General features: G+C 38.5%; 1 protein-coding gene across 11 annotated transcripts in view; it reads right to left on the minus strand.

Moving 5' to 3' along the window:
• The window catches only part of Tanc2 (tetratricopeptide repeat, ankyrin repeat and coiled-coil containing 2), a 304,530-nt gene that overhangs the window by 93,730 nt on the left and 185,379 nt on the right, over positions 1-25,421 (minus strand). For all 11 annotated transcript variants that reach the window (XM_060386550.1, XM_060386548.1, XM_060386546.1 and 8 more), the window contains 2 exons: positions 24,830-24,955; positions 4,454-4,735 (listed from right to left, as the gene is read on the minus strand). In XM_060386550.1, the coding sequence (XP_060242533.1) occupies positions 4,454-4,735; positions 24,830-24,955 (408 nt within the window). The remainder of the gene's footprint in view (positions 1-4,453; positions 4,736-24,829; positions 24,956-25,421) is intronic.

Raw genomic sequence — 25,421 nt, forward strand, 5'->3', positions numbered from 1 at the left:
CATCAATGTCCAGAGAAGCATGAAAGTAAAAAGTCAGATGTCCATCAATTAATGAATGGCTAAAACGCACTATCTCCATACAGTGAACTACTACTTGATCATGAAAGGAAATGAGATCTACACACATGCTACAACACAGATGATACCATGCCAACCCACAAAACCTCAAGTATATAAAATGTTCAGATGGAGAAATCCATACCTATAGGTAATGTAGGGGCTTTCTAGGGTAAGAGATGGGGAGCTTGAAGAAAGTAGGGAGTTACTACTGAGAGACACAAGTTTTAGTGGGGTCACAGTGTTCCAGAATTAGGTTATGGTGACTGTGATACAATCTTTGAATGTATTAAAATGCATAACTGAGCATTTTATTTTGAGATAGAGCACCATTAGGTATGCAGATTTCATTATGTACACAGTATAGGCTCACAGAGAACTCGCAGCCATTGTCCTGCTTCAGCCCCCTGTGTCCTGGGATGGCAGGCATGAGATACTACGTTCATTTTTACATTTATTCATTTGTTTGTTTATTTCAGCCTGATTTCTACTCTGTTCTCAGCTTGGTCTCAACTTTCTCTTGATCTTTCTGCTCTGCCTCCTGAGTACCGGGATTACAGGTGTGCACCATGCCACTTCAGAACTGAGCATTTTAAGTGGGTAAAATAAGACTCAAAAGAAAAAGAAACTTTAAAAATTTTCAATGGTTCCTGCTAGTTGTAGGACATATCTTTGGGTTTAACAAAAACCCCAGACTTCTTAGTCATAGAACTGGACTATAACATACAAGGGTGTTTAAAATATGATAGTGTGTTTATGCTGCCACTGAAAGCTACATGAAGGCTAAGCTTCAAGCGGTATGTTACAAACTATTAGAAAATGAACAAAAGGAAAATGCATTATTTGTTAGAAATTATAGAACCAAACAGTTAAGAAAATATTTTAAAAACAGGCACTGAAAAAAAAAAAAGCCAAAACCTATCTGAAGCTATTGGGTGGATAACAACTACTGAAAAGAAGAACTAGAAGAAAGTAGTTATCATTTAATTTTGTGTCAGTAAAAACGAGCTCAGATTTCTTCCCTTCAGCTGTGATGGAGTAGATTTCTTGGTCACCCTGCAATGACTGCAAGGAAGAGAGTACAAGAGATGACAGTGAGGAGTTCTGAAGAAACAGGTGACACTTTAAGCTGAGTTAAAGTTTAGCGACTATTACATTTGCTGGTTTACTCATGTCCATGGCTCTATGGTTTCGTTTGAAATTTGATTTTTGAGTAATTACTATGTAGATACTTTGTCTCTGGATATTCTCTTTTGTGGAGTCTTACTTTTTGTTTGGCATTCAGAAAACAGTAGGAATAAAAGCTAACAGAGAAGCACAAGTCAGCAAACTAGCAAACTAGACTTCTGAAACGAGCAGAGGAGAGATCAATGAATTTAGCAGCTGTTTGGAGGTTTGGCAGCTGCTGACGAATGTTAAACCCACGTAACTGCATTGGGACCTCCAGTGACAGGACAAGACAGTCATGTATCAGAATTCCCCCACCCACTATATTGAGTAGACCTGTAGTGGATGCAATAATATCTGAATGACACAACAGGTCTATTATCACAGAATATATTTGTTCTTTGTGTGTGTTGGGGGGGGGGTTGATGAAAGCACAGAATGAGGGGAGAGTCATATCTGTGAAGGTAGGTGGAAAGCAAAATGACAGATTAGTCTCTGCCTTGACAGTTTTTCTCTACCTTCTAAAGAAAATGACAAGGAGGGGGGCAGGCTGCCAAGCTGACTGGGGAAAGGACAGCTATGCAGTGAGTACTGCAGGCTAAACTGCTCATCACATCTTTTGCAGCAGTACTGCTCAGTGTGGAGGAGGCAGAAGAAAGAACAACAGATGATACACAGAGATAAACCAAAAACTGTTACTTTGCAGTTTTTCATTATGACTATAACTGTATCAAGGCATTGTTGCCTGAGGGTTCAGAAAGCCAGTGGGATTCCAAATAAATCTACCCAAGTTTAATATACGGTAAACTGTAGAAAATTAGGTCAAACCTCTGACATTCTTATTCCTTAACCAACGAACTTCTGCTGTTTCAGGCAGTATTTTTGGTGTCAGCTCATGTAATAACAGATTCAGGCTGAAGAACAGCTTGCATGCTGGAGAGGTGGGTAGGTGGTTAACAGTACTTGTTGCTCTTACAAAGGACTCAGGACTCAGAACTCAGGAGCCAGGACCCAGGATCAATTCCTAGTACCCATGTGGCAGTTCACAGCCATGTGTAACTCTGGTTCAAGGGGATGTGGTGTCCTTGTCTGACATTTGTATGTACCAAGCACAGATGTGGTGCACATACTACATATAGGCAAAACACATATAAAATTTATTAATCTATTTTTTAAGTTACAAAAAATGGAAAAAAATAACTTACATTAGATCAGCAAAATATCTTTGACTCTTCTCTAAGAAACTGGTTCATTGAGGATGGTAGAGGCAGAAGGTAGTTTGACCACCAACAGATTACAACAAGAAATACTTTGCATGAGACAACGCTGGTTCTGTGTAGCTGTGACACAGAGAACACCATCTACTACTCTACCTTCTCCTACTTCTTTTTCTAGTCTTGAAAGTTAACTAATGGGCCATGCCTCCAGCACCAACAATGAAGATCACTGCATAAACGGGGAGTGTTTCACTGTTTTTAGAAATTCCCAAGAGAGAAAAGGCAGCAGGTATTGGAGAATAATAATTAATTACTTTTGAAAAATCTGCTTTGAAGAGCATACAGACTGTTTTCTATTTACTTTTGTTCTTCCAGGATAATGTGCAGACCTCAGATACTTTGCTTTTAGACGAAGCAGCTATCCTTGGCTTTGGGATTTATCTTCTGTCAGGCACGGTCCTGCTACTGCTATCTGCCACACTGATGTACTGAGAAGTCAGTGAAAATGTTGGCCACCCGGTTTTCCTTCTGGTACACCCACATAGCTTGACCCCTGGACTACTTAGATCAGCAGTAGTATGGTGTGACAGGTATTTAAGCCTTGAAGGAAAATACTGGAATAGGTGTGGGAATTCACTTCCAACCATGAAGACATGTTCTTTGAATCAACATTTCAGCACAGAAGCTATTTTAAAATTCCTCTTCTTCATTATCACTGTTCTTTGCTGTATAAAGAGCTGGATTCCATTTCAGGTATGCTGACCAAGTACTGTTCCTGAGCTACATTCTTATCCCTAAAGCTGTTCTCAACAATCAGCTAGTCACACTGCATTTAGCAGACAATAAAACTGAGATCCAAAGAATTAATGCAAATTTAAGGTCACACAGTACTGCTGTGGCACAATCCCAAGTTCTTGACTCTCACAACACTATGTCCATCTACCTTAGAAGCATTTCACTTAAGAACATGAACAAGGTATTCTTAAGAGTTCGCCATATCATCTTATTCGTAAGTTTTCTTTTTAGACATCAGCTCCTTTCACTTGTCAGGTATTCTTAGTATACAATCATTTCTTTGATATGGGGCTTGCTAAGCAATTTCAAAAGGAAGGTATTCAGTGAGTGTCTGTTAGGTTTGTAGGCCCTGTGATTATTACAGTCTCATACAAACTATTTCCAGTGGTGGTTGTACAAAGTGTGTAGTGGGCTGTATTATCAATTTGGACCAATAGAATAAAGCCTTCCTTTTCTGTTCTCCTAAAACCATCAAGGAGGGGCAGATCAGTTTACACAGGAAGAACTCTTACACATATCCATTTACTTTCTTTCTTCAATTGAGTTTTACTATAAGAAAAGGCAGCCTAGGAGTATTTTGAAATCAGGCTGCTTTGCTTCCATATGTACGGGCTGGAAGAAGCCCTGTGAGTCTCCGATCACTTATCTGTGAAATGAAGGCAACAGTGCTACTTCACTGAACTGATAATGATTGAATGGATTAATACCTGAAAAGCTCTTAGAGACTATGTGACACACAGCAGGTACTATATGACTGACAAATATGTCATTAAGATGCCAGTGGTGACTGACCATGACCTTGTGATGAAGGGGACTATCTACACATGAGAACTTTCCAACTTTCCACAAGGAAGCAAACAAAACCCTCCAAGGACACAGCGGAGCAGCATGACTGTGACAGTAGTTGCAAAGGAATGAAGACTACAAACAGATTGGTTTGTCACTTAGCAAGATGTGCATACAGTAACCTCTGACAGTGACAGATACATATGACTCTACAGAAAACTGCTGAAGTCATTATCCAAAAGACAGACCAGCCAGCAGGTAAGCATCATAAGTTTGTTCCACAGAACGGTTTCTCCTGTTTCTCTTTGATGACTATTGGGCATGTGGGCTAGATATTCACTGAGTATCATGATCTTTCAATGCACTTTGACTCAGTGGTCCTCACATGGACAAAAACTGGGCAGCTTTCACTTGTAAGAAGGAATACGTACGTTTGGGGGAGGCGTGTGGGCTGTCAGAGGCGATCTGTCTCATCCGTGTACCATGGCAGCTTAGAGCCACCAGTCTGGAGATGATAGCAGTTTTGCCAAACCCAATGTTTCCCACAATCACTACTCCTTGGTTCACACTGTCATTTGAACTCTGGAGCTGAACATCGATCTCATGGAATACCCAATCTCGGCCAACAAACACTGACTCTGTAGTAATGCTGGGAACTTCAAAGAGCAGAGGCTTCAGGGAGATATCAGGAGGTCGGTAAGGTGCAAAGCGAACTGGAAGGAACAAGAAGAGACAACAGAACTTAGTTTAAACACTCATCATTGAGAGAAATAGAGGGGGAAAAGCAGTTTAAGACTACTAGAGTTACAGTATGATGGTATTTGGGCTTTTCAGGAAATAACAAAATTCTGAAAGTTTTGAATAATTCAGGTATGCTAGAGCCATCAGACACTCCAGAGGGCAGAACACAAAAAATAGTAAGACACAAATGACTCACTGACAACAGTAAGAAAATCAGGGCAGTCTTAAAAACATTGCTAAACAACAGAAATGCCCCTCACACCAGCAACCAGCGGGATGCACAAGGAGTGAAAGGGTCCTAAAGAGTGCTTCTGGACCCGGGGAGTGTCTTTGAGATGCTAGAAAAAGGGAGATATTTCACTCAGAATGATCTTTTCTAGATACCACCATTTGCCTGCAAATTTCATGATTTCCTCCTTTTTGATTGCTAAGCAGTATTCCATTGTGTAAAAATACCACATTTTCTGTATCCATTCCTCCGTTGATGGACATCTGGGTTGTTTTCATGTTCTGGCTATTACAAATAAAGCTGCTATAAACATAGTTGAGCAAGTATCCTTTGGTGTACTTGAGCAAACTTTGGATATACACGGTATATACTCACTTATATAGACCTATAAGATATGTTAAACATAATGAAATCTATACACCTAAAAAAGATAATCAATTGGGCGGACATGGGGTAAGATGATCAATCCTCATTTAAAAAGACAGATGGGATGTGCATTGAACGTATGACAGGAGTCTACTGAGCGCATCTGAAAGACTCTAACTCGCAGTGTTTTCAAAGCAGATACAAAGACTCATGACCAAACCTTTGGCAGAGTACAGGGAATCATAAGAAAGAAGGGGAGTTAGTATGATGGGGAAAGGATAGGAGCTCCACAAGGACCAAATATATCTGGGCACAGGGTCTTTTCTGAGACTGACATTCAACCAAGGACCATGTATGGATATAACCTAGAACCTCTGCTCAGATGTAGCCTGTGGTAGCTCAGTAACCAATTGGTTTCTCATAGTGAGGGGAACAAGGACTATTTCTAACAGGAACTCAATGGCTGGCTCTTTGACCTCCCCACCCCCCAAGGGAGGAGCAGTCCTGTTAGGCCACAGAGGAGGGCTTTGCAGCCAGTCCTGAAGATACCTGATAAAACAGGATTGGATGAATGGGGAGGAGGTCCCCCCCATCAGTGGACTTGGAAAGGGGCATGGTGGAGATGAGGGAGGGAGGATGGAATTGGGAGGGAATGAGGGAGTGGGATACAGCTGGGGTACAGAGTTAATAAAATGTAACTGATAAGAAAAAAAAATTAAAAAAAAAAAGAAAAAGGGAGAGCTAGCATTCTTTAGGAGAGGCCTGGCCACTGCTGGTCTCCCTCAACCTGATAGCTCCTTACTAACCATTAGGTACATATTTCAATATTTAATAACCAAAACGATTGAAATAACCAGTATGTAAGTTGAAAATTAGTCCCATAGAAAAGCAATGCAAAATTAATAGGCTTGTATAGTTCTTTAAAAAGAAAAGACAAAATAAGAAAATGAGAAGAGTAGCCTCTTAGTCCATGACATTATTTTTAACATAACATTTATTGCATTAATCATATTATGCCTGTCATATATACTTATTAAAGATGACGTATTCAGGTCTTTGTCTTCTAAAAGGCAAGAGTTATGCAATGTTTTCAATTATGCTCTCATTTTGAAGTATGGTATATAAACGATTTTCTCTCTAAAGTTAATAAATTATTCCTCTGACAGTTTAAATTATCACAAATTTGATATGCTTCATGTTATATTGGGTTTGTTTCTGAGTTACTGAGTTTGTTCTAGCTAAGCCTGTTTCTGTGCTCTACACTGATTTAGTTGTTATATATTATGTGATAATAAAATCTACCAATTTTTTTAGATTAAAAAATGAAGCTCCAAAAAATAATTTCAGAACTAATTTGAAGTTTATCTTAGGAAGTTTTGTTCATTTCATTTATTTAGTTATCCAGGAATATTCCATTCAAGGTTTTCACTAGAATAAATCTTTTTTTAAGATTAAAAAGGTATGTATATGTATGTATGCAAGGCTGCATACGTCTATATATTATATGTCTATATATTACATGTGAACGGGTGTCCACGAGGCCAGAGAGTGTTAGCTCTCTGGAGTTGCAATTAAAGGCATAAGTGAGCTGCTTGATGTGAGTGCTGAGAAATGAAGCTGGACCCTCTGCAAAAGCAGGAAGCATTCTTAACCACTGAGCCATCTCTCCAGCTCCCAGAGTCTACTTTGTTATTAACATACCATAATATATCTTCATAAACAGAGGTAAAGAATTTGTCTTAGCAGATTACACATTACATATTTGAAAGTGATACCTAAATTTCAGTGTTATTTAAAAACACCAGATAAAGGCCAGGAATGTGTCTTAGCAGTAAGACCACTTGCTGCTCTTTCAGAGGGTCCGGTTCCCATTACATGGCAGCTCACAACTCCCTATAACCAGTTCTAGGAGAACTGAGTCCCTTTTCTGGCTTCTGTGGGTACCTGCACACGCATATTACAGACACACACACACACACACACACACACATTGCACACACACACACAGGCACAAACATAAAATAAAATAAACCTTAAAAAACCCATATAATTCACAGAACAATGTAGAAATCAAACATTTAAAAATTTTTATCTTTGAAGTGGGGCATGGTGACTTAAATCCCAGCATGTGGGAGGTAGAAGCAGAGAAATATTGAGTTCAAGGCCAGTCCGGTCTACATAGCAAGTTCCAGGACAGCCAAGAATATATAGTGAAACCTTGTCCCAAGGAAAAAAAAAATCAAAGAAATACAAAGTAAAGCAAATAATATATACTATTTAAAAATAATATAGTTTTGGTACATTATTATATATTTTTTCCCAGTATATGTTTTGATATCCTGCTGGGTAGAGTCTTTCAGAAGCCCCCTTTTAAAAAATTTTTATTAATTACAGTTTATTCACTTTGTATCCCAGCTGTAGCCCTCTCCTCCATCCCCTCCCAATTCCACCCTCCCTCCTTCTTCTTTTCCCATGCCCCTCCCCCAGTCCAATGATAGGGAGGGGAGGTCCTCCTCCCCTTCTATCTAACCCTAGTCTATCAGGTCTCATCAGGACTGGCTGCATTGTCTTCCTCTGTGGCCTGGCAAGGCTGCTCCCCCCTCAGGGGGAGGTGATCAAAGAGCCAGCCTATGAGTTCATGTCAGAGACAGTCCCTGTTCCTATTATTGGGAAATCCTCTTGGACACTGAGTTACCATGGGCTACTTCCCTGCACTCTGCAAAAAGTTTGGCTATGAATATCAGCATGTTTTGATACCTTGATAGGCTGTCCTAGTCCCTGTTTTCTCCCTGTTCTGATGTCCATCTCGTTTGCCTTTCTGAATGATGACTGAGCATCTTACCAGAGTCCTTCCTGATTAGCTTCCTTAGGTGTACATATTTTAGTGTGATTATCCTATATTATATGTCTAATATCCACCTATAAGTGAGTCTGCATTTTTTGGAAAAATTAGTGCTTTCAATTTTACTGGTAGACTTATTGTCTAACTTGTAGGCAAATAAATGGTAATACACAGTAAATGCCACTTTGACCTTATGATTCTGTTAAAAATTTTATTCTTTTATTTTTATTTATTTATTTTTTTGGTTTTTCGAGACAGGGTTTCGCTGTGTAGCCAAGGCTGCTCTGGATCTCACTCTGTAGATCAGGCTTGCCTCAAACTCACAAAGCTCTGTCTGCCTCTGTTTCCCAAGTGCTGGGATTAAAAGCATGTGCCACCAATGCCTGGCAAGAAATTGATTCTAAAGAAATAATTCAAATCACACCCAGACTGACATTCTTGGTAGCATTATGGTTTTAGATTATATAAATATTAACACATTAAATAATATAAAATTTGCAGAATTGTGAATGTGTATATTTATGACATAAAATAGAATACATATTATTACATTTAAAGTATATGCAATGGAAGGTATTATACACAAATAAAACATAGTCAATGACACCTTTGATATAATTTTCTAAATAATAACTTTTCAATATGAATTTTCATTACATTAAAAAGAACTAAGGCTGGGGTGCTGAAACTACTAAGGTGCCTGCTGCACAAGATGAGGGCCTGAGCTTAGATTCTCAGGACTTGGTAAAAGGCGGGTGCTGTGGCATTCGTCTATAACCCAGAGCTAGGGAAAAGGAGGCAAGAAACTTCATAGAGCTGACTGGTTAGCAGTTAGACAAACTGATGAACTGTACGTTCTGAGAGAGCCCTTGCCTACAACCGAACAAAACAAGCGGAGAGTGCTGGAGGAAGACATGCAGTACTGACTTCATACTCCCACTGCACAGGGACATACACTACAAACGTAGATGCTTTAAAAAAGCCTAAAACTAAACTGTAATCTTACACACACATAGAGTAAGGATGATCCATAATGACGTTAACTAAATCTAACAATCAAATGAACAGTAAATTGAAGAAGCACGTTTATACTCTGGGTGTTTTGTTTTGTTTTTTTTTTCCTGTAATCAATATGCATACATGTGAAAAATACATATTTACTTTATTATTTAAAATTTTTTTAACCTACACATTTCATATCTCTACTCAAAACAAGGGGGTCCTGCAGGGATTGATACCCCAACCAAGGACCATGCATGAGAGGACCTAAAATCCGGCTCAGATGTAGCCCATCACTCTGTGTCCAAGTAGTGTCCCTAGTAACGGGAACAGGGGCTGTCTCTGACTTGAACTCAGTTGCACGCTCTCTGAACACCTCCCCTGGGGTGTAGGGGTGGAGTGCGGCCTCGCCAGGCCAAAAAAGAAGACAATGCAGCCAGCCCTGATGAGACCTGGTAGGCTAGGGTCAGATAGAAGGGGAGGAGGACCTCCCCTATCAGTGGACTGGGGGGGGGGGCATGGGAGGAAATGAGGGAGGGTGGGATTGGGAGGAGACAAGGGAGGGGGCCACAGCCAAGATACAAAGTGAATAAATGATAATAAATGATAATAATTAAAAAAAAGAAAGTAAAAAAAAAAAAACCCAGAGATCTGAAATGACCAAAAATTTGATGTATTACAGAATGATTGAAATAAAAAATCAGCTCTTTCTGTCAGGATGGTTTCATTGTCAGATTAAGCACGTGACTTACGCCTCCCTTATGGCAATGGCTTACTGAAGTGGGTCTAACACAAGGGTGACATCACTGAAGAAAGAAAAGACACCTTGAAGGCTTCCTACTGCAGAAGTCCTGGAAAATGCTAAGAGGATATGAAGTAGGGAGATGCCAATAAAAACGGAAAGAATGGAGTGGTATAAGACTTGCCGAAAGCAAGCCTTCTGTAAAGGAAAAATAAATCTTGACATTTTTCTAGTTTCAAATCTAAGGGCTTATGGAAGTGAGAAGAATCCAAATCTTGTTATAAAATGAGATTTTATCACTGTGTAGAAATAGTTTTCTTACTTTAAAGTTTTCTTCTCAATATGAATTAGAAACAAATCTCAACATGTAGGGAGAAAGAATTAAAACTTGAGACACATTGGAATATGCTCAAATTGAAATTTTTAACTCAAGTAATCAATACCATCTGCTGAATTAATCTCTACAGAAAAATTAAAGACTTGTACCACATTCTGTATTGATTCTGTGGCAGTTTTATACCCACCTAAGTACTGCATTGAGTTTGAACTCCACAGAGCATCAATCCTACACTTGTTTCCCTAATGTTACAAAGGCCACTGGGAGGAGGCATATGTGAAGGATTAGGTCTGAATGCCTAAGACAGGTGGGCTGGAAATTAATATCATGTTATATAAAGGGCAGAGAGTGCTTGCTCACATAGGAAAGACAGGAAGTCTGAAAAGGAATAGAGTTCACAAGATTTGCTTTAGCAAAACAGAGGTAGTAAAATGGCGCCTTTCTCTTTGATATTTGTAGCTCTGACTGAGACGAGAACGACCAATGCCGGCACTGGACCTGTCTGATGACAAAAAGGACCATATTACTCCTTACATAAGAGTCTCCAGTGGTCCTCTACTCCTTCCCATGAGCCTGCAAGATCTTCCCAAGCCTCTGGATGATCTGGACCCCTTCCTAATATAAAAGAATCTCTAGGTCCAAGCTACTTCGGTGCTCTGGTTCCCACCTGCTATGCTCACTACTTAAGGATTCCTTCTTTGGCTGTTCACCTAGTAAGCTCTTTTTTTATTCTTCAGGTTTTACTTTAAATATTACTCTATCAGAGAGGTTTCCTTTGATTGATAATTTTATAAAGTGTGTTCCTCTATTGCCATCATTTTCTTTATGCAAAAGGCTTCTATCAGAAACAGATTTGTTTCTATCAGTGATTTAACAAAATAGCATTTTATTTCCTTTTCTCACGTTGTAATCTAATACAAGAGCTTATTTTTGTTTGTTGCTTCCTTATTTATTCTCATTTCCTTAATTGCAGTGTAAGCTGTATAGAGGCAGGAGCCATCACCTTATCAACAACATATACAGAATATGAGGTCTACAGTAAAGCATCAAGAAACACTTTTTGGGTGAATGAATAATGAAGAAGGGATCCACTCTAGGAAATCTCATTGGAAGGATTTTCATATATTAGGAGTAGAGAACAGTGAAGTGTTTTGTCACTGTACCAGAGTCCACACATGTCTCCAGAATGTACTTAAAATGAAAATCCTGTTTTTAAGACTCAAACTTGCATACCCAAAGTTTGGGCAGAGTGCAAGGAATTTTATGGAAGAAGGGGAAGATAAAAAGACCTGGAGGAGACAGAAGCTCCACAAGGAGACCAACAGAACCAAAAAAATCTGGGCCCAGGGGTCTTAGCAAAGACTGCTACTCCAACCAAGGACCATGCATGGAGATAACCCAGAACTCCTGCACAGATATAGCCCATGGCAGCTCAGTCTCCAAGTGGGTTCCCTAGTGAGGGGAGTTCATTGTCTCTGACATGAACTCAGTGGCTGGCTCTTTGATCACCTCCCCCTGATGGGGGAGCAGCCTTACCAGGCCACAGAGGAAGACAATGCAGCCAGTCCTGATGAGACCTGATAGGCTATGGTCAGATGGAAGGGGAGGAGGTCCTCCCCTATCAGTGGACTGGGGGAGGAGCATGGAAAGAGATGAGGAAGGGTGGGCCTGGGAGGGAATGAGGGAGGGGACTATAGCTGGGATAAAAAGTGAATAAACTGTAATTTATATAAAAATAAAAAATAAACAAAAAACAAAGTGAATAAATAATAAATTAAAAAAAACAATAAAGGATACAAAGTTTGGAGGCCAAAAAGAAAAAAAAAAAAAAAAAAAGAATAAAACTTGCCCTAGCAATCTCAGCCTGTTCCTAAGCTTGAGTATTTTTCCTTTAAAAGATTTCTTATCCTAGTCACTTCTGTTGACTCCTAAGAGTTCCCACTTCCCTCCTTCAGGCTTTCCCTGTTAATTCTTCAGCTTTGGACTTGGCTTTTCTAACTTTACTTACTGCATCAGACATCTCATATTGTGTTGGGCCTGATAAGGCCTGCTGCATCTACCTGAGCCTGGCTCGAGTTTGGAGACCTGTGTTTAGCTTCTGATTTAAGAGGCGCCACTTCCGGGCAAAAGTGATTCAGCATATCGACCCAGCAATATTGAATATGATATCAGAACAATTTTTGTTACAATGATTACATTATTCCTTTTAAAAGTTCTAATGGCCCCTTCTGCCATATGAAATCTAAAAGCCCTCGGCAGATTCTCAGAATCTGTAATGTAACTCAACTCTTGTTTACTCCTTTCTCTTTTATTTTATTTTGAGACAGAGTCTCTCATTGCATAGGCTACAATCCCTCCTGCCTCAGCCTCACATCTGGTTTATGAAGTGCTGGGGATCAAATACTATTAACTGAGCTGCATCACCAACCCTCTTATTTTAACTTAAACCTGCTGCTTCCTTTCACAGTGCATGTTTAGTTCAGCTGGTTTAAAGTCTTTGCCTGCCAAAGTCTAATGTCTCAGATTCTTCAGGATAACTTTTGTCAGTTTAATTTTTCTGATGAATAGAAATATGTAATTTTTTATGTCTTGTAATTTTTGAGAAGTTCAGTTTGAATATTATTATGTGGTAAGTAGGCAGAGATTCTGAGTTCTTCCTTTGAAGGCTTGCTATTGTTCCTTGTTTCAATAGTATAGCCCTTTCATGTGACTTTTCTGAAGCAGTAGTAGTCATTATTCTGAGACAAAGTCTCAGTATGTTGCTCAGATTGGTCTCACACTCCTGGGCTCAGGCAGGCTTTCTACTTCAGCCTCCCAAAGCCAGGACTCCAAGAGCATGCCACTGTGCCTTGCTCTCTCAAACAGTTTTACAAAGACTATTTCCTTGTCAGCTGGTCTCTAAAGTCTCTGTTCCACTATCCTGATAGTCAACTGGGAGTCTTAAAGATTCATCAAATGTTGAAATTAAATATCATTTTAATTTAACATCCTCCTGGTTAAGTTTTGCTTAAATTCTAGAGAGGTGAAATGCTGAACAGTTAGTTTTGACAGTTTGTGGCTCTTTGAATGAATGGACTGATTCCTCAGTACTCCTCATCACTTTCTTCTTTTTTGCTATAAAATGCATTTACTCCATTGCAACTTAGACAAAATAGAGAATTTGTGAATGTGTACATCAGTTAAAACACAAAAGTAATCGATATGTAGAATTTTACAATTTTTTGAATTAAATTTTTTTATATTAATTATAGTTTATTCACTTTGTATCTCAGCTGTAGGCCCCTCCTTCATTTCCTCCCAATCCCATCCTCCCTCTCTCATCTCCTCCCATGCCCCTCTCCAAGTCCACTAATAGGGATGTCCTCCTCCCCTTCCCTCTGACCCTAGCCTATCAGGTCACATCAGGAGTGGCTGCATTGTCTTCCTCTGTGGCCTGGTAAGGCTGTTCCCCCCATGAAGGGGGAGGCGGTCAAAGAGCCAACCACTGAGTTCATGTCAGAAACAGTCCCTGTTCCCCTACTTGGGAACCCACTTGGAGACTGAGCTTCCATGGGCTACATCTAATCCTATGGATACTTGATTTTTGACAAAGAAGCCAAAACCATACAATGGAAAAAAGGCAGCATCTTCAATACATGGTGCTGGTCTAACTGGATGTCTACATGTAGAAAAATGCAAATAGATCCATATTTATCACCCTGCACAAAACTAAAGTCCAAGTAGATCAAAGACCTCAACATAAAACCAGACACACTAAATCAGTTAGAAGAAAAAGTGGAGAAGAGCCTAGAACTCATTGGCACAGGAGACAACTTTCTGAACAGAACATCAACAGCACAGGCTCTAAGATCAACAATCAATAAATGGGATCTCATGAAACTGAAAAGCTTCTGTAAAGCAATGGACACTGTCATCAGAACAAAACGACAGCCTACAGATTGGGAAAGGATCTTCACCAATCCTCTATCTGACAGAGGACTAATATCCAGTATATATAAAGAACTAAAGAAGTTAAAAAGCAATAAATCAAGTAATCCAATTTAAAAAATGGGGTACATAGCTAAACAGAATTCTCTGTAGAGGAATATAGAACGGCAGAAAAACACTTAAAGAAATACTCAACGTCCTTAGTCATCAGGGAGATAAAAATCTAAATGACCCTGAGATTTCACCTTACAGCCATCAGAATGGCTAAGATCAAATCCTCATCACCTTCTGTCATTTGCATCAGTGGCTAACAATTTGGAGGGGTTCTTGAATATCTGAGTACTCTTCCTAGAGGACAGGAGTGGGTAGTGAGGAGGGGAAGAAGCTGGGTAGGAAGAGGGAGAAAGAAAGTGTGAGCTGGCTGTGTCAGAACGCCAGAGAGGAAGGAGAAAATACAAGGACCATATGGCATGGCCTATTGATACATGCCTTAAGGAGGTAAAAAGGAAGTGAGGGCAATCCTTGCTCAGGCCTGCCTCAGGGGTGAGCTCTTCTGATCAGAAGAGAAATCATGGACTTTCACAAAATTTTTATAATATTTTTATAGATGTGTTCATCTATTTAGTGTAGAGAAATTTTAATTTGGAACATGGCTGCTCTGGCAAGAGATCACATCCAAAGATCTTCTAGGTCTGTATAATCAGGGTGGACTACAAACATACCTTTAATCTAGGAGACAGAGGCAAGCAGATTTGAGTTCAAGGCCAGCCTGGTATAGAGTAAGTTTCAGGTAAATAAAAGTTTAGGCCCAGGCGTGGTGGTGCACGCCTTTAACACCAAGCAATGGAGGTGAAGTTAGTTTGTAGAAAGAACTACCTATGTTTGAAAGTGATGGCTAATCGAGTGGCAGGAAAAGTGATGAATCAGAGAAAGGTTCCTCATGGCAATGAGAGGAAAAGGAATCTACTTAAGGGAGCAACACAGAGAATGGGAGAGAAAGGAGGCAGTCTTATCGGGAGAGTTTTACAGAGACAGGTTAGATAAGAAAACAAGCTAGACACAAGTGAAGACAGAATGAGCCAGAAAATGAGAGAAGCCAGAAAGATTAGGAAAGATTGCTGGAGTTAGTTTGAGGCCAAGCAGAGCAATTCAGAGACCAAGGGAAAAGCCAGACTGAATAAGTCAGCAGGGAGAGGAGTTTGAGCCAGAACAGCTGAGTTGAACCAGCAAGCCCAGAGCTTAGTAAGACAAGATAGTGTGAGCTTAATAAGCAGTAAGTCTCAGAGGCCTAGATTAGATGTGCAGAGGCTAGAAGCTTCTAGGTCTAGGTGTAGGTTAGATGGAGGCAATAATCCTCTGAGACAACAATTGAAGCAGGCAAATAAAAGTTTCTTTTACAGTTTAGGACCAGAGACCTAAGTCCATATATCTGATTTCAAAGTTTGAATAAAACCTTAATTTTGACTGCAAGATCCTGGCCTTTTCTATTATATTGCATCTTCTCCACAGGATGTGAGCATTACATGAAGATTAATTAAGCTTATCACTGTTTGTCTCCTAACTGTCTTTGTACTTGCCTTTGAGAATTATATTTGGGCTGAGGAGATAGATCTGTGGAAAAAGAGTGCCTGCTGTTCAAACACGAAGACTCGAGTTCAGATCCTTGGCACTCGTGTGAGAAGCCTGTGTGGCTCTGCATGACTGTGGGAGGAAGGAGACACGCTTGGGCAGAGATTGCATTCCCAGTGAGAGTAGTTACTGAGAGGCTGAGCTGCAGACTTAGCTCTTAAAGTAATCTAAGATTACTTTAGATTTTGCTTTCATGAATCTGACCAATGCTAATTTATAATCCAGAGTAAGTAGGAATGATTCAATGTAAACGTTTGTTTTAGAGAATAATTCAATTACGGTAACTTCTGGCACTGGGCACGATGGCACATGCCCGTAATCTCAGTATTTGTGAGGCAGTGTCAAGAGAATCACTTCAAGTTGGAGGTCAGCTTAGGCTCTATAGAGAGTCCTAGGTCAACACTGGGTACAGAGTGTGACAGAACAACATTCTCCTATTGACATAATGCTGCATCACATCTTATCCTACTGAGAAGGCTTTGACATTTTAAAAAGTTATTTTAAAATTTTTCTAAAAATGTAATATATTCACAAAACTCTCAAGAGAAGAACACAGACAAAATTAGACCAGTTCCATATGGTAAAACAACTGCAAGCACCAAGAACAGCCAAGAAACAGTTTCTGTACCTCATCACCTAGGACTTTGTCAGACTGACGTGAAAAGAAAGCCATATTTTTAATGTACCCAACCATAAATTTAGGATGGGACTGTGGGACAGGGAAGTAACAAATATTCTGTCAGATTCATTTGTAATGAATGTTTCTTTATTTCGGATATCAGCTAGTTTCAAAGAGCTTTTCCACAGTAGAAACCACCAAAATATTCCACTGAGAAGTTACTACTGCAACTACAATGGCCCTAAGGGAAAAAAGAAGACTTAATTTGTACTATTCAATAATAGTATGTAGCTTTCCCACTGCTGGCACCAGACAGCATTCCCAGAGAAGCAAGAAGGCAGAAGACTATCCCACCAAACCCTTTTAAAAATATTCCAGTAAACTATACTATCCGAATTTACTTTCAAATGCTTGTAGGACAGGTATAGTATGATGTGAGTAGATGAAAAGATATACAGTAAAAAAGATAAAATCTAGGTGGTGGGCATATAAACACTTATTAATTTTTCAACTCTATGTATATCTGACAAAGTTTTCAGCAAAATAATATGTTGAAAAAACATTTTAACAAAGCATCCAAATAAGATGAACTTTGAAAAAACTTTTTCAAGGGATATGAGAACCACACTCTTCAGCTTGTCGGATAGCTCAGTGGATAAAGGTGCTTGCCACCAGACCTGATCAGAGTTCAAGCCTCAGGACTCACATGGTAGAAGGAGGGAACTGACTCCCACAGGAACATGTTAGGGTGCATGCTCAAGCCCACATGTTCACACAGATACATACAAAATTAACAAACAAATGTAACCCAAACCATTCGGACTCAGTTAGGGTGTGCATCTTTTCAATGTAAATTATGCTTCTTGTAGCAACATATCAACCATTTCTAGGACTATTCTCTTACGGGCTCATCAGTAGTTACAACTATATATTTAGGTTTAGAGAAAAAAAGTCTTTATTTTTTTTTTTAAGGCAAGGGTAAACCTTAAAATAAAAACCAAATAAACCAATGATGTACTAAAGTTAACAAACCTGCTCATCCAAATAAAAACATAAAAACTTACATAAATAAATACAACATAAATAAGAACAGCTAGAGAAGGAGAAGAAATAGAAAGGAAAGTAGGCACGAGAGCTCTCAACGGCTTTTAACTAAAGCAGACTTACTCATGGAAAACACCATGAGTCACTTAAAATGAAGTCAGTTACAGGACTGGCAGAAGAAAGGTCGCACAGAACATAGACAGACCCTATGCTACAAATGAAAGCTTGCATCCTTCCATAACGAATTCAAAGCCTACCTTGGAAGCACCTCTGTTCCTCAGAGTAAAAAAGAACTTCAGGCTCATTCTTAAAGTTCATGCATACAATTCTCCACATAGAATAAGAGACAGAACACCCATGTCTCAAACAAAAACCTGAAAATTTTACACACACACACACACACACACACACACACACACTCACTCACTCACTCACTCATGGCCCAAAAGGCTTATTTATTTAGACAGGGTTTTTCTAGGTAGCTCAGGCCTGGCACGGAACTTGCAATCCTTTCTCAGCAGCCTCCCAAATATTGGGATTATGGGTCTGAGTGCACCAACACCCAGTTTAGTCTTGTATATATTGTTTTAGGTTTTAAAAACATTATTATTATTATTATTATTATTATTATTATTATTATTATTATTGTGTGTGTGTGTATGTATGTAAGACTGTGGGTGAGCATGTTCCATGGCACACTAGGTCTGGTTTATTTATTCTCTTTCTTTCTTTAGTTTTTTTTGAGACAGGGTTTCTTTATGTATCCTTGGCTGTCCTGGACTCACTCTATAGATCAGGCTGGCCTCCAACTCACAGAGATCGACCTGCCTCTGCCTCCTGAGTGATGGGATTAAAGGTGTGTGCTACTACTGCCTGGATTGGTTTATTTATTTTTAAGAAATATTTAGGGCTGGGAAGACAGTTCTCAGCAGGTAAAGACACTTGCCACGAAGTCTGATGATTTGAATTTGATCTCTAGCATCCTCATTGGTAGAAGGAAATGACTCCAGCATGTTATCCTCTGATCTCTGTGTACACACACATATACTTACACATACAATACATAAAAGAAAGCTTAAAAAAAAAAGACGAAGAGAAAAATATTTAACCAAGGCAGGGCATCACTTGTCTATTAAGTTTGCATAAGGGCTGATTAACTGGCAGGAGCCAAGCCTTGTTTATTTTGGGTCTTCAGGAAAAGGCTAATGAAGGCAAGTTTTCCTATCTCAGGAAATAAATTTTTGAAGATGTGAAACAATTTGAATCAGGTCCTATAAAAAATAGTACAAAGACAATGGTCTGAAAAATATTTATACTATATTAATTCTGTTTAATAAATAAAGGAGAAACACCTTTCAGACAGGCAGGAAAGCATGGCAGAATGGGTAACTCGGTGGAAGCAGGCCTAAGGTGCTTCAGTTTGGATCTGTCTGTTGTTATATTGTGATCTTAAGCTAGTTATGTATGTTAGCAATTTGTTAGTTTTTGCATCTTCAAGTAAGGTAAACAGAACAACTATGAAGAATAACTATAATTGTTTAGGACAGTGTCTAACTGCAATCACTTCCCACATCTTGAACCAAAACAGACACTTAGTGAGACCATTTAATCATCTCTCTCCCATGGACACTTATTTAAAAAAACAAAAGCTTTTCAGTTTCATGAGGTCCCATTTATTGACTGTTGATCTTAGAGCCTGTGCTGTTGGTGTTCTGTTCAGGAAGTTGTCTCCTGTGCTAATGAGTTCAAGGTTCTTACCCACTTTTTCTTCTAAGCGTTTTAGTGTGTCTGGTTTTATGTTGAGATCTTTGATCCACTTGACTTTAGTTTTGTGCAGGGTGGTAAGTATGGATCTATTTGCATTTTTCTACATGTAGACATCCAGTTAGACCAGCACCATGTGTTGATGCTGTCTTTTTTCCATTGAATGCTTTTGGCATCTTTGTCAAAAATCAGGTGTCCGTAAGTGTGTGGATTTATGTCAGGGTCTTCTATTTGATTCCATCGATCCACCAGTCTATTTCTATGCCAGTACCATGCAGTTTTTAGTATTGTTGCTCTATAGTACAGCTTGAGATCAGGGATGGAGATACCTCCTGAAGAGATTTTACTGTAGAGAATTGTTTTAGCAATTCTGGGTTTCTTGTTGTTCCATATGAAGGTAAGAATTTTTCTTTCAAGGTCTGTAAAGAATTGTGTTGATAATTTGATGGGAATTGCATTGAATCTGTAGATTGCTTTTGGTAAGATGGCCATTTTTACTATGTTAATCCTGCCAAGCCATGAGCATGGGAGAACTTTCTATCTTCTGATATCTTCTTCTAATTGTTTCTTCAGAGACTGGAAAATTTTTTCATACAGTCTTTGACTTTCTTGGTTAGGTTCACACCAAGGTACTTATGTCCTTTGTGGCTATTGTGAAGGGTGTTGTTTCCCTAATTTCTTTCTCAGCCCTTTTGTCTTTTGTATACAGGAGGGCTACTGATTTTTTTGAGTTAATTTAGTATCCAGCCATTTTGCTGATGTCTTAGTAAGAGTAACATTTCTTTTTTTTTTTGAACAGGGACTGTCTCTGACATGAAGGAATAACATTTCTAAGTGAACTTTTATTAATAAAATTTTATAATGAAATTTCCATTTCTATAATTTTATTAGTATCTTGGGAAATTGTTCCATAAAAATATTTCGCATATAAAACTTAAGTCATTTTAAAGAATTAAAAATGTTTTGCAAAGACATTAGCCAAGTGATGGGAATCTTAATCTGGAAGTTGATTCTTTAAGTTTAATTCAGCTGGAAACATCTCTTATAAGATGTTGTGGTGTATAAAATCTCTTTCTCAAAGGTTATTTTTCCCTTGCAGGTCTAGTAGGAAAACTATTTATGTATTAACTCTTATTTGGGTTTTAGTAATTTACCAAGTAAGATCTGTGTGTGTGCAGAACAACTATACCATAGTGGTTAGTTAAAACAAACAAAACAAAACAAAGAAAACATGAGGGTAGCCAGAGAGTTCAGTGGGTGAAGGTGCTTCCTGCCAAGCCTGACAGCCAGGACACACACAGTGGGAGGAGAGAACCAGCTCCTGCATGTTGTCAACTGATCTGCACATGCACGCTTCAGCCATGCGCACCCCCTTACCCTCACAAAACAAACAAAGTGTAATAAAAATTTAAAAGTCATGGCCAGACTACTCTAATAAGGCATAGTTTCATTTTTGTCAGATGTTGAAAGAAATTCAGTGTAAATCATGACTTTTCACCTTTTACGGCACTGTGCAGGAGAGTTGGCTGTGGAGACAGGAATGGCCTCATGTAACCAGAGCACACAGGCTACTATCTAACAGTCATATGCAGACATTTCTGGGGACACAGGTTTCCTCTAGTTTTTTAATTTACTTAAGAAGAACATTTAAAATTGCTTATAAAAATGAACAACCGTGATAAATGCTGATGGAAATACTCCCTTGTGAGCGTGCCCGTCAGCTAGGCAGTAATCAGGTGACTAAGCAGGCCCAGGGTTACATGACTCAGTGGGCTAAGGCAATAGCATTCAGCTCATGACATGCATCTTAGTCAGCTTCATAAAGAATACATTATGTCAGAAACGTGAAGGACTCATATACACTGTGAGACACTGATTTTATTTAGTGAAAATTAAACTTACTGATCTGAAAGCAGGAACTTGAAGCCAAGTTAGCCATTTCTTTTTCAATACGGCTGCTCTGACCAACTGCTCTAAAAAAGCCAGGTCAATTTTACAGACCTTGTGCCAATGAACCAGACAATCATTTGCACACATGCCCTCTATCCTAGTGTGCACCAAAGCACCAAAGTCATTAAACAGAAAGTCTCCAAATGTCTTTATGTAATGAGATGTAGTAAAGGACCTAAGAAAACCAACATATATTGAGAAATGAAGTTTTAGTTGTTAACATGTAATCTCTCCAAGCCAAACAGTATGACTATAATTTAACAGGCAGGTCAGGGCCTATCACTAATAATTTCTCATTAATTTGCCACAAGTAGCTATTATCTGAAATCACTATGCTAGCTTTCATATTTTGTATTTAACTCCCTGGTTCCCTTTCAATGTTCTATCATAGAATACATTACTTCTACCTGTAAAAACCAATTACTTCTTTTTCTCTTAATAGGTAGCAAGCGTAGTTTTTGTCTTTTCTGCGGCATGAAAGACTGCCCTCATTGAGATTGTCAAAAGAGATGTTTCAGGGTACTTTTAGCATAACCCCACACTAACAAAACAGTGATCAAATAGAAATATTGAACTTCTAAAGTAAGCATCGATTTTTGGTAGAACAGTTGGTCAGAACAGCTGTACTGAAAAAAAATGAATAAAGAAAAAAACTACTTCATTGAACGTAAGTAATACTTTAAAATGTAAACGTGTGTGTGTATACAAATATTCTAAGCTGGAAATATATTCAATTATTTTCACATTTAGTTTTTGTGTGTCTCAGTGAGTGGGTAGAGATCAAAGGACAGCTTGTAGGAGTTTTCCCCTTCCACTTCTGGGTCCCTTTACTTGCTGAGCCATCTCACTGCCATCTAGAAGTACAGAATACTGAAGTCATCATCAATCATTTTATTGCTTTTTTTTCTTTTGAGGTGGAATAATGTAATTTTGCCTCAACTCCAACTAGAAAAAATAGATTTCAAACTAAAATTGACTGTAATCTGTATGTTCTTAATGAAATTTTGAAACAACTTAGTAAGCTTCTGAAAATGAAGTAAGGAAAACAATTTGATTATGAACCTAAAATTGTGAAAGTTATAGACATAATGAGCATAAATTATAAAAGGCTTTCTAAGATCATCTTTAGTCTGTCCAAGTTAAGTTTGCATTCTTTTCTCATCAATATATTTTTTTTCATATCATAAGTCATCCAATTTCTTTGTAAGCAGTAATCAAGAGAACACGTTACTTTTTAGGATTTGATTATTCTTCAGAGCTTCTACCTGAGTATGCTAATTTTAGAAGGATAAACTACTAAATAAACACTCTGTCCCTTTTGGATTAATACACTCATCTGGAAAGCATGTTCTAATCATATAGATTGCCCTGTGGAGCCTCTTGAGAAACAGCAACACCCTGAGGAGACGGAACCGCGAACACAGCGCCCTCACTAGTAGGAACCGCGAACACAGCGCCCTCACTAGTGGGAACCGCGAACACAGCGCCCTCACTAGTGGGAACCGTGAACACAGCGCCCTCACTAGTGGGAACCGCGAACACAGCACCCTCACTAACAGGAAAGGCCCAGCTTGAGTAGTAATGTAAATTTTTGCAAGGAATATGAAATTAGGGTCATTAGAAACACACTATTCAGGCTTTGTTAAAAAGTAGGTATACTCTGGAAAAATCTTTGGATGCATTTTAATCATCTGAACGTTTAGGTTGAAACTCAATAATGAAAAAAATCTTTGTTATAATCAAGATATAACTGCTATCTCTGTGTAAACATCAACCTCACCAGAATTGATATGCTCTTGTATCATCAAAATCTTATTAAATCTTTAGATAACAGAACCAGATATCATGTGATATTAAGTAACAAGAGGACTCAATATAGAAAAATTAATGCATTTCACTTCTGTTTATATATATATATAAATTATATAGCATAATGCCTATGATCAGAAAATGAGAAAATGAAACATTGTTATGTTTTTTAGTAATGAAATACAAAGTGATTTCAATGTGGCAGATATGCAAACAAATCTGAAAGTCCAGACAGTTGTGTTCAGTTTTATTTAATACTCCTGTGCATTGTGGTCCTGAAACAAATTATTTAGTCTCTCGTCAAATCTTTTCAAGCTTTGGGTATGAACAGCCTAAAGTAGTGTTTGACATAATTCTATTTTCTTTTCGAAAAATTATTTATTACACATACTTATTTATTTAGTGTGTGTATGCATGTGTGGATGTCAGAGCACAACTTTTAAGAATCAGCTCTCCTACTATGTGGGTCCTGAGAATCAATCTCAGGTCATCAGGATTGGTGGCAAATGTCCTTAAGTCTACTGAGCAAAAAAAATTCCATTTTCTAGATGAGCAATTAGAAAACTGAATATGCCACATAACCAGTATATGGTAAACTACAGAAATGATAAATATTACGAAGAAAGATTAGGAACCAAACTAAGAGATTATTAACTACTGTTAATGTGACTATGGTAACATATAATGATAATCAATCATTTTATGCTTCCATTTGCTTAGCCATTACTGGAAAGAGGTAAATGGTTTCCAGAATGAGCAGTAGGCATAAATAAGTTCTTTCCTGTGTGAGCAATGCATGTGTCACTACATTGCTTGGGGTAAGAAATAGGGCAAATGGGAAAGCAAAAGCAACTTGAACATAAGCTATAAAGTAAAATAGATGCTTGAGCTATAGATTTCTAGGTATCAGAGAAACACTGTTAAAAGCTATCAGAGAAGGTTCATTTTGAGCAAAGGGGCACAGAGAGCATGAACAGTCTCCTCAATGAGACTTCTCATTCTCATAATAGAATGGAATAAAAGATTTTGCTTCTCTTATAGAAGCATGTACACTGCCACAGAGGAGATAAAGATGCAGGTTCCTATAACAGTTAAGTTTATGAATGGATTCAGTCATCATAGAAGCACACCTTTGTGGAGTGTCCATGAAGACATTTCCAGAAACAATTAACTGAGGAGAGAAGACCCACCCTGAATGCTGACAGTAACCTCCCAGAGGGTGGGGTCCTGCACTGACTAAAAACAAGAGCGTGAGCCTGCACACCGGCACTCATGTTCCCTGCTTCCAGTGTGACCAGCTGCCTCGACTTCTTTGCTACAATAAACTCTTCCATGCTTACGATGCTATGTATTCTGCCATAAGATGAGAAAAGAAACTAATAGGTTCGTAAGTGTTGGTTAGATGCTGCCAGCACTGTGTGAAACACCAAGAAAATAAATGTATCACATGCTACTAGAAATGTCCATTAGATCAAGATGACAGAAATTCTATGGTAAAACGCACATTAATATACAGTTCCCCTCCAATCCGATCAGGGCTGAAGGTCAGCAGTTACCTCTGAAATCCAGGACATTAAAAAGGTTGTTTCTTCCACCACTATCTGCTTTTTCCATTTTGCTTCTTTCAAAATGACAACATGCTTCTATGAGTACAATATATTTGTGGACTTATCTAGTTACACATTAAAGCAGATCATCTCACTTCTTAAAAGGAAGATTAAGCTTGAGGATAGGCGAAAAAGGCCCCCTTTTTTGGGGGGGTCTATTTTCCCTTGTACTCTGGCACCCCTCAGCCCTCTGTATTCTGACCTCTTAGATCCTGCTGTGTGCGAGCACCAGCCATGCTCTGTCTTGGCATTCGAAGAGAAGTTCTCAAAGGAGTATGTCTCTGCTCATCCAGGTAGGCAAGATCCTCCAGGTGGGCAGAGCTGGTGGCTAACAAGACAGAGAGAATTTATTTACATATGTAAGTTTAGAAAACTTTTTTTTTTATTTAGCTGATATCTGCTATACCTTTGAATCAAAAGCTTACATAAGAAGAAAATACACTCCCCAACAACAAATAATTCCCATATTCTATGCCTTTACAAAACCAAGTCTTTTTATAAAAAGAATTAAAACTTCATTCCAGTTTTAAGATAGAACATCATAGATCTATCATTTAACAAGAGGTTCTATGACATTAACAGAGAACTAGATTCCTTATTAAAATAGATGAAATGAAACAAACTAGGAAAGTCTAAAATTATCATTTCACTAAATTGTAGACAATGGTATAAACAATGTAATATTTGAAAACCAATGTCCAGTCCATTATAATATGCCATTTTGCTTTTAAATGTCTGAGTCATGAAAATTATAATGAAATAAAAAGGGAAATTTCTTGATGTTGCTGAAATAT

The sequence above is a fragment of the Meriones unguiculatus genome, chromosome 7 (genome assembly GCF_030254825.1).
Source record: "Meriones unguiculatus strain TT.TT164.6M chromosome 7, Bangor_MerUng_6.1, whole genome shotgun sequence".
Classification (NCBI taxonomy): domain Eukaryota; kingdom Metazoa; phylum Chordata; class Mammalia; order Rodentia; family Muridae; genus Meriones; species Meriones unguiculatus.